General features: G+C 44.5%; 1 protein-coding gene across 4 annotated transcripts in view; it reads right to left on the bottom strand.

Moving 5' to 3' along the window:
- Nucleotides 1–11,073: 11,073 nt before the first annotated feature.
- LOC126462823 (protein MTO1 homolog, mitochondrial) overlaps nt 11,074–11,611 on the bottom strand; it is a 125,849-nt gene continuing 125,311 nt past the window's right edge. For 3 of the 4 annotated variants that reach the window (XM_050096104.1, XM_050096103.1, XM_050096101.1), the window contains one exon: nt 11,074–11,222. In XM_050096104.1, coding sequence (XP_049952061.1) covers nt 11,124–11,222 — 99 coding nt within the window. In that variant the 3' untranslated portion in view covers nt 11,074–11,123. The remainder of the gene's footprint in view (nt 11,223–11,611) is intronic. The other variant, XM_050096105.1, reaches the window with a different exon arrangement.

Genomic DNA, 11,611 nt, shown 5'->3' with positions numbered 1-11,611 from the left:
GTTTTCAATTGGTGGGAGATCTGGAGAATGTGCTGGCCAGGGCAGCAGTCGAACATTTTCTGTATCCAGAAAGGCCCGTATAGGACCTGCAACATGCGGTTGTGCTTTATCCTGCTGAAATGTAGGGTTTCGCAGGGATCGAATGAAGGGTAGAGCCACGGGTCGTAACACATCTGAAATGTAACGTCCACCGTTCAAAGTACCGTCAATGCGAACAAGAGGTGACTGAAACGTGTAAACAATGGCACCCCATATCATCACGCCTGGTGATACGCCAATATGGCGATGACAAATACACGCTTCCAATGTGCGTTCACCGCGATGTCGTCGAACACAGGTGCGACCATCATGATGCTGTAAACTGAACCTGGATTCATCCGAAAACACAATGTTTTGCCATTCGTGCACCCAGGTTCGTCGCTGAGTATACCATCGCAGGGGCTCCTGTCTGTGATGCAGTGTCAAGCGTAACCGCAGCCGTGGTCTCCGAGCTGATAGTCCATGCTGCTGCAAACGTCGTCGAACTGTTCGTGCAGATGGTTGTCGTCTTGCAAACGTCCCCATCTGTTGACTCAGGGATCGAGACATGACTGCACGATCTATTACAGCCATGTGGATAAGATGCCTGTCATCTCAACTGATAGTGATGCAAGGCAGATGGAATCCAGCACAGCGTTCCGTATTACCTTCCTGAACCCCACTGATTCCATATTCTGCTAACAGTCATTGGATCTCGACCAACGCAAGCAGCAATGTCGTGATATGATAAACCGCAATCGCGACAGGCTACAATCTGACCTTTATCAAAGTCGGAAACATGATGGTACGTATTTCTCCTCCTTACATGAGGCATCACAACAACGTTTCATCAGGCAACACCGGTCAAACGCTGTTTGTGTATGAGAAATCGGTTGGAAACATTCCTCATGTCAGCACGTTGTAGGTGTCGCCACTGGCGCCAACCTTGTGTGAATGCTCTGAAAAGCTAATCATTGCATATCACAGCATCCTCTTCCTGTCGGTTAAATTTCGCGTCTGTAGCACATCACCTTTGTGGTGTAGCAATTTTAATGGCCAGTAGTGTAGCAACAAGAGTTTGTTGTAATGTGGGTCATGACACAGGTCATGACGTAATCACTGCTGTGCAACTACACCTTAGCAGTGGGTCCCAGGGAGAGTGCTCATGGCTTCTGGGCAGCATAGTGCAGAGTGATGTGGCATGGTGCAGAGTCGGCTGTGCTCCAACAGATGGGACACTGTAGGTGACCAGTGCGAGTGGCCTGGAGTGAAGTGCCAACTCAACTGGCTGCTTCAGTGTGCACTACTTACTTAAGTACACCGCAGCATAGGAATATCCACGGGCTCTAGAGAATCACTTGATCTGCGGACATAAGTCTGTGATAGCAGAATCACTGTTGTTGCTGCGCACACACTGTCCGTGTGTAATGGTAGCAGTCCCTAGTGGTGCTTGTCAGCATTAAGTCTGTAAACAGAATGTTTACATTCAGCAGTGGATACAGACATAGGAAGTCCTGGCAAGATGCGTAACTGTTTGTCTGCAAAGGAGGAGCACCTGCGAGAGTCAGGAGTGGCAACCCACACGGTGTAAACATGATGCTAGAACAGGAGTAGCTGGGACCCAGCCCTGCATATACCCCATACCTCCCCTGTAGATCGCGCAGCCATTGTAAAAGAGGGGCCCACAAGGATGGAGCCAGGCAGCATGATAGTGGCTGTTGTGGAAGAGAGGTGCCAGTCATTGTCACAAAAGGGCAGCTGGGACACCGAAGGAGAGGCACGACCAAGGCTTGTGACGAAACTTCTGTGACAACAGAACCAGTGCTGGGGGAAATTGCTCGTGACCAGGTGAGGGCAGCCAGGAATGGTGGCCATGTTGGAGCAGTTCTGGATGAGGGACTGCAGAAGGCCCGGTGCACGCCAGAGTGTCGCCTGTCAAACGAGAAAAGCAGAATAAGAGACATGCTGCCATGTGACGAATGAAGTGGTAGCCAGGGGACACAAAACAAGCGAAAACACAGTGGCACAAGTGCACGAGATGGAAGAGGGGATAGCCCAGAGGCACACAGTTGCATGCTAGAACATGTGGTGGTGTCCAATGAGATGTGGAGACCGGCTGCTGTGGTGGCAGGGACGACACTGGTGAGAGTGGCTCTGGTGGAGACAAGGCTGGCATTAGACATGTTCCCTCAGTGAGCACACAGCTACTGTTGGTAGCAACAGGACCAGATGTGATTGGGACAGGAGGGCTGGCTGCACAGAGGCTGAACTGGTAGGAGAGGTGGCAGCCACTGCAGTGGATGTGGAGGCAGTGGAGAAAGATGCCAAAGACACATGAGAAAAGAGGGGCTGGTCAAAGGGATGGCAGGGGCTGTAGTTTGGACGCTGCCACATGTGTGTGGAGACCAATGACTGGGCTGCAAGAAAAATGAGAGATGTGAGGAATGGGCAAGGACCAACAGTGAGCTTGTTTGGCTGTAGAGGGGCCCAACAGTGCATTGAGGTGCGTGAAACAGTGCTTGGGAATGTGTATGCGCATGGAAGGCGCCCCACACAGAAGGCACAGAGGAGAGAGGAAACCTGGAAGTGTACAACAAGAGCAGAACAAAAGGAGAATTGGACACAGAATGATATTGGGCACCACCCCTGCGAATGTGGCCGGCCAGGACTGCATCCTCAAAGCAAGGATGCCAGAGAACAGGAGCAGCATTGGGCTCGCGGCCTGAGAGGGCCAGAGGGCTGGTGCAGGGTGGGCATGCACTGCAGGAGCATGTGGTGTCGACATTAACTGCAGGTGTGCTGGTGGTGCCAGAGCCACCGTGGGTGGAACCATCTCTAGTATAGACTGGAGAGAGTGACGTGACAGTGTCATGATGGCTGGCACTGGGTGAGCTGGCAACGGATGGTCCAGGGACACTAGAACCAGGAGTGCAGGAGCTGGTAGCAGTCATCAGAATCTGGGACAGCCGAATCTGTGGTGCAAGCAAACACAGAGACTGTGATGCAGGAGTAGAGGGGGCCAGTGCCGTGACTGTCAACAAAGGTGCTGGAGGATACTGAAGACGTGATGGGTCCAAACGGGATGGACAAGCAGGAGGGTTGAGCCAGGAGACCAGAGAGGATTGAGCCAGGAGACCAGAGAGGATGGAGAAGCCCTGAAAGGGAAAGAGTCCAAAGGAGCACAGGCTCTATTGTGAGCGGCACAATGAACAGCAAGCTGGTCACACTAGTGAGCACAGGAGATGTTGGAAAGGTTGACTCCAGGATTAAGGGACAGCAGAAGGTGACAGGCCAAAGAGCCAGATGAGGCAAGGAAAAGCGCTTGTTGTCAAGAAGCCTCAGCGATGGCGAAGGCCACAAAAGAATGTTCCAGACAGTCGAGGAAAGTGGACCATGGCTCCAAGGTGTTGTTGAAGACCTGGAGCATCAGGTGCTGATGTGTCCATGTTGGAGAATGAGAAATAGCTGAACAGGTGAGGTGCTGCTGGGGAAGGATGCTGGCAGAACACAGTGTCAGCATTTGTGATGGGGCCGTGTCTGGACGAGCAGACTGCTCCAGGAAGGGTGTGGCACTGCACTTCAAAGCCTTGATGGCACACCGAATGGTCCGTAAATGCAACAAAGGCACTGAGGCAACTGTGGGCAGCTGCTGCATGGTGGCAACAGGCTGAGACACACAAAAGAGAAGATGCAGTGTGTAGCACTAAGTCGGAAGTGTGGAATGGAGATCAATAATCCTTGTCACCACTTTTATGTCTGTACGTTGGACGGTAGGTACCATACACAATTATTATGAATCCACAGTTAGCCTGACAATATTTTTTGCATTCTCACTACCGAAAAGTAAAGTTCCACACAAGGCCTGGAGCGAAGCTGCAGCTGCAATTGGCCGTTGGAATGTGCGCCACACCCTACGTACACCACGCAGGAGGAATCTCCTCGAGCTCTCGAGTATGACGTGACCCGTGGACATATGGTAGTTAGTGACTGCTGCTTGTGTGCAATGGTAGGGGTCCCTTGTGGTGCTTGTTAGCATCGAGTCTCTGAACAGAACGTTTACAGTCAGCACCAGACACAAACAGAGGAAGTACTGGCGACACACCAAACTGTTTATCTCTAAAGGAGGAGCGCCTGTGGCAGTGAGGAGCAGCAACCCGCAGGGTATAAACATTATGCCAAAACAGCAGTAACAGAGGCCCAGCCCTGCATTTGATACAGGAATGACAGTCTTGAACTTGGCAAACCCATGATTTATTTTATTTAACAAAATTTTATGCAGCATTTCATGTAACTTTTTTATACAGCACATGCAATTTACCTATTAATTATAATAAATTTTCCAATGCATGTCATGTTATACAGCTGCCAATTTGCTGGATTCCTATTTCTTCTGTGAGTCTCTGTTTACAGCTGACTAGAAATCACAGTTTAAGTAACTTCCTGATTGTTGACTGGAGCAAGTCTCATCTATAATGACAGACTAAAGGAGTTTTCAATGGCAAACAACTGCCCAGAGCTACTGCCGTTGTGCCAACTTATTTGAGTAGCTTAGTCAATGTTGGTTTGATGACATGGGACATATGTTGTACTGGGAAGAGATTCTTACCATTAGATATAGATCGAATATATCCTGTCTGTTAACTGATATTTTATGGCACAATATCATCTTTTCTTTGTTACAGCCTCTATAGGACTGCAGGTAGCACTTTCTTCTTCTGTCTCCCAGAACCTATTCACCAGTTCTCTTCTTCCAAGAATTTCACTATCTTCTTCTCTTGCCTGTTCCACTGGTGACACACTGTACTGTAATCCTCATTATTGATCACTGGCATGTGGGTCAACATCTACTTGCTTCTCTAGTTTTCTTTCCCTTCCGCTTGATTCCCAGTTCCAACCAGCTCTTGCTGTGTTCCTGTCTTTCCCCTTATCCTACCAACAGCTACCCATATTCTTTTCCTCGGTCCATTCGCATCCATCCTGATCACATGTACATGTACCATGTACTAAACTTGTCCTTTTCAGTCTGATTTCTTCTGATATTTTCCTCCTGTTCCAGTACAATTCTTCCCTAGGTTTTTGCATACAGTTCACATGGTCTCTTTTAGGACCCAATATTTTCTTCAGCATTTTTCTCTCTTATTTCTCTAGTTGTCCTGCACTATGTCTTAGGTACATACCTGCAGATTCTTTTTACTCTATAAATTCTGCTTGTACAAAAGACTGACCTCATCTTCATTAACCTCTCTATTATACCCTCATTGCTCCTGCTTATTCCAGGTATTCAAAATTTGTCCAGTGGTGTTCAGTATATTTTTAGCATAATACTCATTGAACATTTGTCACTCTTTCTAGTCATGGCATATACATAGAAAAGTTGTTGGCAAGTCATCTCCTGCTCTTCCAACAACAGCTATTCCTTTCATTGGGTGTGGAAATTTATAGTTTCCTCTTATCTGGATTCGCCATTCAACAGACCAAAAACATTCCATTTGTGCATCTGTGTGACCTACCACGAACAGTGTCTCCTTTGCTTCAATTTTTCTTCTGCAAAGTGGATTTGTACTGCGTGATACCAAAACCTTTCCTAATTTCCATGGGATGTATCTTCAATTTATCGAGTTTGTCTTCCCTGCTCTTGAACCACTATCAGTCTGTGGTATCAAAGTGAAATTATACATTAGGGAGAAACATTGTATTACCTCATCTATTGTACTCAGTGAATCTGTCAAATTAGTTAACACAATATAATCAGATTTAAGAATGTCCATCCTATTGCATAGACGAGGGACTTCAACTGATGGCATACATGAGAAAAAGAATCACCACAGCTGTATCTTAAGAATTCTTTATTGTCTGACAAGACCGGTTTCAGTGGCACATTACCATCATTCTCAGGCCCCATCAGTGCCAAAAGAATATTAGATTTCCTTGGTGCATTTATTCTGAAGTCCTCTTTACTAGCACACATGGGCTAGCTTTCAAAAGATGTTCCCTGAATCATCTTACATGCAGTAGCCTACTAACTAGTTACTTCAGTAATAATTTCATGATGTACTACAATTTTAAATATGGTGTTTACTCATGTAAATTACGGGGTTCACACTGCAGAAGAAAAACAGTGTCCTTGTATTTTCCTAAATTTGTAACCATCAAAATTCTATTGGTTCTTGTAGTTAATCTAAAACTGTAAATTCCACCCTAGCCAAATTTTAAAGCATTATATAGTTCTCAAAATAATGTTTATTTTTACACCGCTTTTCGTAAGATCCAACCCTACCACGAAAGAGTCAATTTGTTGTGAGTTTGCAATGTAACCACATCTGTGTTAGAGTCAGCAGTTGGAGATCATTCAAGTAACATCTTGTAACAGAGTCTACCAGTTATAAATGTACCATGTTCAGTTCAAATTTTGTGTCCGGGAGTTCAGTCAACAATTATGTAACAAATGTAACCGATAATTAACTTTTGTGATATATTTCTATGTGATGATGGTGTTGATCTCTAACAATGACTTGCAATGGCAGTGTTGATTAATGAAAATGAAGTCTTGCTGTGCATTTGTGGTTAATTTTATTGATTCTTTCAATTTAATGAGAAATAGCAACATTCTCAGTTACGCGCAATTCATTTTGTGGCTTTTGTTGATCAATTATTTACCACACTTAAACTATAGTGAACTACTGCATTGGTGTTAAGAACTGACGAGTGTAATATATAGCTATCTACTTCTATCAAACTGAAGTATGTGATATCCTAACTGACCATAAACAGTAGTTCACACATCATCAACATGGTATTAAAGTGTCTGAATTCCGAGTTTCGGTGTGGACTAATTCTGACAATAGCCTCCTTTCACCACCAACCTTCCAGCCAGTTTTTGGAGGCACTGGCTACTGAGAATAGCCACACAGGTATACTGGGTAGGCTGTAACTTCCAGTGTAGTGAATCCAATCACTATTTTGACACATTATGCTACAGACAGGTACAATTCAAAGACACTTACACATAAGCTTTCAGACACAGCCTTCATCAGAAAAAGAAGGAGAAGCACACACCACTCATTCACACAAGCAAGCACACCTCATGCACACATAACTGCCAACTCCGGCAGCTCGGACCAGAGTGCAACTGTCGTGCAGAATGAAAGCAGCAATCTGGAGAGGGGTGGAGGGGAAGGGATAGCAGTGTAAGGGGGGGGGAGGGGGGAAGGGCGGAGGAACACTGTCTGGTGGAGTGTGCAGGGACTAGACTGCCAACAGCTGCAGCATCAGGAGGTTGTGGGGCTGGGAGGTGGAGAAAATGAAGTGGAAAAGGAGAGGAGAGGGGAAAGATGGGAGGTGCGTTGGTGGAGAGTGGCAAACAAAGAGGGTGGAGATGAATATAGGGAAGAGGTGATACAAGAGAGGAGTTGATAGGACAGAGGAGGTGGAAACTGTTGGGTGGAGGGTAATGGGACAGTATGTTACTGTAGGTTGAGGCTGATAATTATTAGAGCAGTGTATGTGTTGTAAGAATAACTGTCATCTGCACAGTCCAGTAAATCATTGACACTGCACATGTATTGTGAGCAATTGTAACCCTTATGGAGCTGGTAGAAGTAACAAGAAAGACTACACAGTTCACTGAGTGTGTACACCCCTGAGACCTCATTCAACACGTTCAGGAGGATGATGCTTCAAAGCTGGATCTGACCATCCTGATGTACGTTTTCTGTGGTTTCGCAAAATATCTCTGGACAAATACTGGAATGATTCCTGTGAAAAGCCACATGTGTTTTCCCTTCTCATACTTGAAACGTTCTTTGCTTGTGATCTGTCTAAAGACCCCGCATTGCCAGTGGGACATTAAACCTTAATCACCCTTTCATTATTCAACACAGTAAGAGACTCCCCCCCCCCCCCCCCACACACACACCTACCTATACAGCTACACTGTGCCATCTGAATACACAATATCACGACAGCAGTTCTGCACGTATAATGGAGTGTGGAGCTGTGTTCAGTGGAGTGAGGAGGCAGGGATTGGGAGGGAAGTTCAGGACAGATTTGCTGATGCCACAGAGGCAGCAGGTGTACGGGACAGGAATGCAGGAGGGAGAGGTGGCACGTGCACAGGATAAAAATGTGGCACACCAGCACTGGTGAGTTTGTGCAGGACACGATGACAAAAAGGAGTAGATTCCGAAAGAAGGGGGGGGGGGGATACAGACGAGAGAATGGGAGAAGGCTTTAGTGCAGACGATTACAGGAAAGAAGGTTATGTTGCAAGAATAATTCACCAACATTATTCAGGAAAGCTGGTGCTGTGTTCAGCAGTATATTCCACCACTGGTGCTAAATGCTGCACTTACACAATTTGGTGGTAGCCATTCATTCAGGTGGACAGTTGGTTGGTGGTCATGTCCACATAAAATGCTGTGTTGAAATTGCAGCAGAGTTGGTATACAGCATGACTACCTTCCCTACACAAAACTGCATTTTGAGGAAGGCTGTTTGGCGTGTTTCTTAGCATAGTCCTCCTCCTCACACAAAAAACAGTAAGTTTTAAAAGCAAACTCTGGGATAACTGAATGACGCGGTATTGATTGTGAATTTTCTCGAGCCCTCTTCAGATAACTTTCATTTCAGTGTTCCTCTTAAACATTACAGCCTTACCATCCTGTCTCTTCTTATTGGCTTGAATGAGATTTCAATCCTTTTTCTCTTACAATGCTCATCTGAGTCCTATTTTCTATCAGTTTGTCACAAATTATGTATTTCAGACGAGACATGCACATAATAACAAAAACTTGTTATGGCACTGAAAACTGAGACAATATTGTAGCTTTAAAGATTCAACTATGACGTGTTGAGTTAGTATGTGCTGACTAACCCACCGCAACAAGGTGGGAGCAGATAGGCTATGAGATACTTGAATGGAATTGGAGGGGGGGGGGGGGAAGGGGGGGACATTGAAGGAGAAACATGAGCAACAAACGAATGGAAGGTACTGTTATGCACAGTTATATAAAGACAGTATAAGTAGTATACATTTTATTACTGTAAAAAATGCAGAAGTCGAAGAACAAATACTCAGGAGAAAAACAGAAGGAAGCATCTAATCAAAGTTGCTGCTAGACAGTCTATTAGGGGAAAGAGACTGGGTCAGCCTTCCTTGAGGTGGCTCACAAAAATGTTATCTATTTATTTAAAGTATTGTAAGGTTTCATATAGCTGTGGGGTCTACAGGCCAGGTGTCTCACGTCAGGTGAACCTCTGACAATAGTTTACGAGAAGTCCTGGGTGTCTGATGAGGCTGCCCTCAAACTTCTATACCAACAGCTACAGGTTGTTCAGGTTGTTTGGGGGTGGAGACCAAACAGCGAGGGCATCGGTCTCACAGGATTAGGGAAGGATGGGAAGGGAATTCGGCCGTGCCCTTTCAAAGGAACCATCCCAGCATTTACCTGAAGTGATTTAAGGAAATCACGGAAAACCTAAATCAGGATGGCCGAACACGGGATTGAATCATCGTCGTCCTGAATGCGAGTCCAGTGTGCTAACCACTGCGCCACCTCGCTCGGTCCCAACAGCTACAGTCAGAAGTGTGGAGATAGAGAGATGACAGGCAAATGCATTTAGTCTTAGCTGACTTGCATTTGGACACAAGGGAATAATGTGCCTTTGCATTTTAGGAGGGCAAATTTAATGTTCTTACATGTGCTTTAGGGGCTTTAACTGATAAAAAGTATATTTATCAAGTTGTAGGGGACGGCAGTGGGCATTTTTTACCATTCCACTTAATGGCCAAAAAATAACTGTTTTTCAGCATGGTCTAGTACAGGTGCCACTCAGCAGAAAAACATTGTCATGTGCATTTCCTAGAAAATTTCATCTACTTCAATTTTGTACAGAATGGTCGTCTCTGAAAACTGCATATTCTCTGAGATATAAGCGAAAAACTGAGAAAGTGCAGAATTTCTTTCTTCTTCTCTCTCTTCTTTTTTTCATTGTGAAGCCGACGTTGTACATGGCAACAAACTTGAAATGTGGATTCAGACCCCAAGAAAAGATATGGACATTGAGGAAGAAGCTTCCACAGTTTTGTCACAAAAACTTTTATGTCTGTAAGCTGGAGGTTGTCTGTATTGCACACAATGATTGATGATTCCACAATTAGTTTGACTACTAATATTTATTGAGGTCTCATAACCAAAGAATAAATTTCGAGATAATAAAATGATAACAGAAATGATCTTCTGTGACAAACGTGAATGTACACTACGGGCCATTAAAATTGCTACACCAAGAAGAAATGCAGATGATAAAACAGGTATTCATTCGACAAATATATTATACTAGAATGACATGTGATTACATTTTCACACAGTTTCCGTGCATAGATCCTGAGTAATCAGTACCCAGATCAACCACCTCTGGCCGTAATAACGGCCTTGATACGCCTGGGCATTGAGTCAAACAGAGCTTGGATGGCGTGTACGGGTACAGCTGCCCATGCAGCTTCAACACGATAGCACAGTTCATCAAGAGTAGTGCACAGTTCATCAAGAGTAGTGACTGGCGTATTGTGAAGAGCCAGTTGCTCGGCCACCATTGACCAGACGTTTTCAATTGGTGGGAGATCTGGAGAATGTGCTGGCCAGGGCAGCAGTCGAACATTTTCTGTATCCAGAAAGGCCCGTATAGGACCTGCAACATGCGGTCGTGCTTTATCCTGCTGAAATGTAGGGTTTCGCAGGGATCGAATGAAGGGTAGAGCCATGGGTCGTAACACATCTGAAATGTAACGTCCACTGTTCAAAGTACCGTCAATGTGAACAAGAGGTGACAGACGTGTAACCAATGGCACCCCATATCATCACCAGGTGAATAACACATATCTTACAAACTGAACTAAAAATTGAGAAAAAGAAGTCAATGAAGATGAATAAACTCTGATGTCAATAGCGGTTCTTTTCATGATAATTCAAACTGATTTGTAGGTTTGCTAGTCTACACATTAATAATGATAAACATCTGCGAAAATACTGACAATCTGAAGGAAATATATTTAATTTCACAAAACTAAAAATACAGATTTTATTTTTTTCATCAATCAAAACAGATTAGACATGACAGTTCACACTATTTTGCTGTTTCACATAATTCAGCAAGCGAACGACTGTGGAAGGTGTTACTCCTGGTATGCGGCTAGCAGCTGCGATCTGAAAATGTGAGACAACACTTAACATTCAAATGAATCAATTATAATTGATAAATGTGAAATCAATTGTTTGTTTACAGTTTTTTTACAATATCTATAGTATATCCCAGGTTGTGATTTAATGAAACATAGTCACATAATTTTAAACACTACTATTATGTAACCCAACCCCATCAAAATAAAAATGAATGCTCTGGATCAGATGTTAAAATACATTAACTAGAGTAATTCACATCATATAGTGTGGGCACGTTAAAACAGGTCAGGAAAATATTTACAATAGCATCAAAGCAGGATTGACCATTATTAATGAATATTACAAAAGAGGCTGGAAATGGCCACCACTGACAGCAATGTAGCGCTGTACTCCATTTATCAAACTGTGAGACA

This window comes from Schistocerca serialis, chromosome 1 (assembly GCF_023864345.2).
Source record: "Schistocerca serialis cubense isolate TAMUIC-IGC-003099 chromosome 1, iqSchSeri2.2, whole genome shotgun sequence".
Lineage (NCBI taxonomy): Eukaryota > Metazoa > Arthropoda > Insecta > Orthoptera > Acrididae > Schistocerca > Schistocerca serialis.
This window is presented reverse-complemented; position numbering and strand designations above follow the sequence as displayed.